The 4,592-nt window shown below is 43.5% G+C and overlaps 1 protein-coding gene across 1 annotated transcript in view; it reads left to right on the forward strand.

Annotated features, from left to right (window-relative positions):
- The window catches only part of LOC107669260 (immunoglobulin-like domain-containing receptor 1), a 49,155-nt gene extending 45,816 nt beyond the window's left edge, over window positions 1-3,339 (forward strand). The window contains exon 7 of the mRNA XM_016461442.1: window positions 2,687-3,339. Within this exon, the coding sequence (XP_016316928.1) occupies window positions 2,687-3,339 (653 nt within the window). The remainder of the gene's footprint in view (window positions 1-2,686) is intronic.
- The last annotated feature ends 1,253 nt before the right edge of the window (window positions 3,340-4,592 follow it).

A 4,592-nucleotide genomic window follows, 5' to 3' on the forward strand; every position in this document is an offset into this window, starting at 1 on the left:
TATATACTATGTGTATACACACACACACACACACACACACACACACATACACTGAATATGCATACAAGCCAAGTCAGAAAGTCTATTTTATTTCTAAAGCGCTTTATACAATATAGATTGTTTCACAGCAGCTTCACAATAGTAATTCTGCTGTAAAGCAGCTCTAACAAGCCACTAGTGTCACTATACAGCTCAATTCAGTTCAGTATTGATTCAGTTCAGTTGCATAACTATAAAATTCATCAGTTGTACATACATACTGTATATACAGTGTATATGTGCATATGCATGTATGTGCGAGTGCTATGACCAACTCTTGTGCACTCCATTGCACTCTGAACAAGCAAAAGACACACAAGAGTAGTGTTTTACATTTTTCACATCTGTGTGTAGTTTGGCATGTATGTGGCTAATTATTTTATGTTTGTGTGTAGAGTTACTATGCAAAAATACCATTTTGCAATATATGTGTGACTTTTTTCATGTTGTGTGTGTGTTTTGTGGTTTTGTGTGTAGAGTTTTGAGAAATGGAGCCATAGTTTCAAAAACTGTGTAAGCATTTAAAAAAACTGTAATATCTGTCTAATTTCATGAGTTTCTACCAATTGGCAGATGACTTTGTGATGAAGTTTGATTGGACACATGACCTTAGGCATCTGTTATGTCCCAAAGTGTTTTTGTATTGGTCCACCAGGTGGTGTTCGTGATTTGGGTTTTCTCCAGAGCGAGCATTGTCAGGAACAGGTGTGAAGTGTTACCTGTGATTGCGCTTGGGTTAAAAGATGTTGTTTCAGGCCCTGTCTACAAGAACGCAGTTATTTTTAAACCAGCTTTTTCTATGCAGTTTGGCCGTTCGTCCACACGCAAACGCAGCACCAGGTCACTGAATCCGAACATTTTTGAAAACTCCTGCCAGGGTGAAGATTTTCAAAAACTCTGGTTGCAGTGTTGTCGTGTAGACAGCGAAACCAGAGTTTTTGGCTTTTGACTAGGGATGGGGAGTCGACTCCAAAAGAGTCGATTCCTCTACTCTGAACAGCCCTAGAGTCGGAGCACTAGAATCGACTCTCGGTGTCGACTCCGAATTTGACTTTCACATTACACAGACTGTTGCATGTCACTCTGGACTACATTTCCCATCATCCATTGCACTGATTGCACACAGCTGTAACCAATCACACACATACTATATCAGTGGGTCCCAACCCTGGTCCTGGAGGCACCCCAACACTGCACGTTTTGCATGTCTACACCCACTCAGATCCTTCTCAAACTGCCTAGTATTGTTTAGCGCAGTGCTTCCCAAACCTGTCCTGCAGGCCCCCCTGCCCTGCACCTTTTGTATGTCTCCCTTATCTAACACACCTGATTCCACTCATCAGCTCGTTAGTAGAGACTGCAAGAACTAAATAGGGTGTGTCTGATTAGGGAGACTACAAAATGTGCAAGGCAGGGGGTCCTCCAGGACAGGTTTCGGAACCACTGGTTTAGCGTATATCCCTCTCCTAGAGATAGCTACTTTACGGAGCCAGTTCTCTGCCTTAGTTCCTACTTCTAGTCATAGTCTTGCCTTGCCTGTTTTACCGTGTTCTGATTCTAGCCTGTGTATCTCATTTCTGTATGATCTCTGCCTGCCCTTAAAGCTGCAGTCCGTAACTTTTGGCGCTCTAGCAGTTAATAAATAGAACTGCGTGCATCTTGCGGAAGAACATTGTAGCCGGAGCTATTTCTCTCTGTTTATGTCTATGGCGAATCACGCAGGTACTGGGCTACTCCGCAGAGGTACCTACCCAAACCAGTCTAAATAGTCAGAATATAAACACTTATTATAAGTGTACTCTTCCTATTTCATCCTCTTCTTCAGTACAGTAAGCTTGCTAATACCTCTCTGTTATTCAATGGTCTGTTCAAAAAACCGATCGCATTTATGTTAATTACCATTTGTATTCATTGGCTCAGAAGATCAGATCGGCTCCATTAGTTTTGTAAATTTTGAACACAAAAAAAGTTACGGACTGCAGCTTTAAATAAAATTACATAAATATCAGTTGTCACTTTATATCTGCCAATAATATGTATTTGTAGGATGATATTTAAATGCTTAGTTTTATGATCAAAACATATAATGCAATGCATAATTGAAAAATTAACAAATGTTCCTCAAAAGCCTGATGATCATATTTGATACTGATTCTTCTAAAAAATGTCTTGATAATGAAGTAAAGCTAAGTGTTCATCTTGAAATATTACTAATAATATCAAATTTATTATGTTTATTTTACAAAAATCAGTTAAGATTTCATTGCAAAAAGTGAAGTACAAGCTGAAGGTAGACATTTGTACAATTATACTAAAAGATATCTTACTTGCTAAAAAAGTATAAACTATCAATCAGACAACAGAAGGCATGTAGCAGATTGTGTGTGAAAGGTTTATCAGCAAAGTTTTGATCATGTTGATCATTTGGAGGCCTTGGAGGAGAAATTCATGTATCAGATATGATACAGTAGCGTTATAGGTTTAATGTTTTTGACAAAAATTGTAACTTTAGTGTGTGTGTTTTATAATTAAATATATACTCAAAAGCCCATTTAAGCACAAATGCCAGTTGGTTTGATATTTTGTATCTAATGCAGTGAAATTTAATTTTGACTTGCTTATAAGTCTCTCTGTTTTCCCACATCAGGCTCAGCATTAGGCAAAAGTGCGATGACACCCATCCCACTGCCTCCTCCACAGATGGCAGCCATGCCCGGTAACATGCCTCCTCCCAGCATTCATGGTAACGGCAGTGCTCATGGGACCAACCAAATGCTGGACTATCTGGAGAGTCAGATGCGCGGCATGGACGTCACCAGCCCGCTGTTACAGCCACAGCCTGCCATCCCATTGCAGCACATGCCTCCTCCTCCCCAACACATGCCGCAGCATGTGCCCTTCTCTGCCGGCCCTCCCAGCATGCTCTCCGGCCTGGACAACGGTCCCACCTCACGCAGGGTACTGCCCGGCTCACGAGGAGGACGCCTGCAAGCCTACTCCAGCGGCTCATCCACTTATGGCGCCTCCCACCGCAACGACCGCTTCTATCATCGTCCAGCCATCCCGCGCAGCTACAGTCAGGAAGATGTGCTGGACACCCGGAGCCAGTCCAGAGCACACCATCCTCGCTCGCGTTCCAGGGATGATCTGCTGGCCGACGACCGCCGGGGCCCGTCCAGACGAGACGATTATTCTCCTTTGCCCCGCCGCGGTTCGTTGAGCTCAGCTAATGACGAGGACAGCAGACTCGGAGGCACTCGAGGAGGTCGGGGAGGCGGCTGGTCCAATCATCCCAAGTAGGTATAACTGCAGACCGGAGATCTCCAAAATGGGGCGTGAACTCCAAAAGTCGGCAGAACCTCCAAAATGGGGCGGGGTCTCCTCTCGTAAAGACTTTCACCATTGGCTCTGGCTCCAGCCAATTGTTATTGACTTACATTTAAAAATAAAACTTTATAAATGAAACATTGTTTCTAGTTGATCTAAAATAAAATATGCTATATAAGTAAATATTCTCCGTGAGAGCAGAGCCCAAAGCTCGTGGCCAGTGCTGTTCGGACTGGAGTTTGAACCTCTGCTTAATGATATAACCGGGAATCACCCACGAGCTCTCCCGCCAGCCATCCCAGCGCAGCGCAGGGGAAAGATTGTGCTCTATCGCTTTGTTCTAAGCAGCGGGGGCGTCCCGGGGCTCGAAATTCGCAGAGTAGGAGGGGGTAGTGATGCTGGGTGTAACTAAAAAGGTGCCACTGTCCGGTGAGGTCCGGTTGGGGAGTTACGGAACGATCTCATATCGCATAATCTTATTAACTGTTTATCTCCTGAACTGCAACTTTCTTTACCATGCTATTCAGCGCCAATCCCGCAGTGCAGTCAATTTCACTGGTTAAGGTTAGGGTCAGGTGTGGGGTAGGTTTAGGGGTTAGCATTTTTTATAGCATAGTGTAGGAAATCAACACTTTAATTGACACAGCCAATAAAATCTTTAGAATCAGCTGTGGGGCAGAGTTTGCACTGAAGTGGATTGGGGGGAAAAGTGCGCATGCGTGTCATGTGCCTGTCTGTCAATGGGAGGAAGCCACGCCCTATTTTGGAGCTCCCACCCCGTTTTGGAGTTCCCGCCCCCATTTGGAAATCTCGAGGCTGCAGTTATACCTTCTCAATCATCCACCCAGTTACACTGAGCACGGAGCCCGGAAAGAAGCCGATGAAGCGGCCTTAACGGTTCTCTGTAAGAGTTGCTGTTTAGTTGTTTGTTTGAGCATTGAACGCCACCCGGTGTCTGTCTGAATGCGCTCATCCATTCACACAATTTTTTCTTTTTAATGTTGGTAATCTCATCTGATCACACCATTAAACTAAAATGTTGGACGTTCTGGTGCCATGATTAGAGTAGGGTTGCAAAGGGATGGAAAATTTCCGGTAAATTTCTAGAAACTTTACAAAAATCCCTGGAATATTCCAAAAAAAATCCTGGAAAGTTTCCAAAATTTCTGGAATGTTTCCGAAATTTACTGGAAATTTTCCACCTTTTTGCAACCCTAGATTAGATA

This window comes from Sinocyclocheilus anshuiensis, unplaced genomic scaffold (genome assembly GCF_001515605.1).
Source record: "Sinocyclocheilus anshuiensis isolate Anshui unplaced genomic scaffold, SAMN03320099.WGS_v1.1 scaffold596, whole genome shotgun sequence".
NCBI lineage: Eukaryota > Metazoa > Chordata > Actinopteri > Cypriniformes > Cyprinidae > Sinocyclocheilus > Sinocyclocheilus anshuiensis.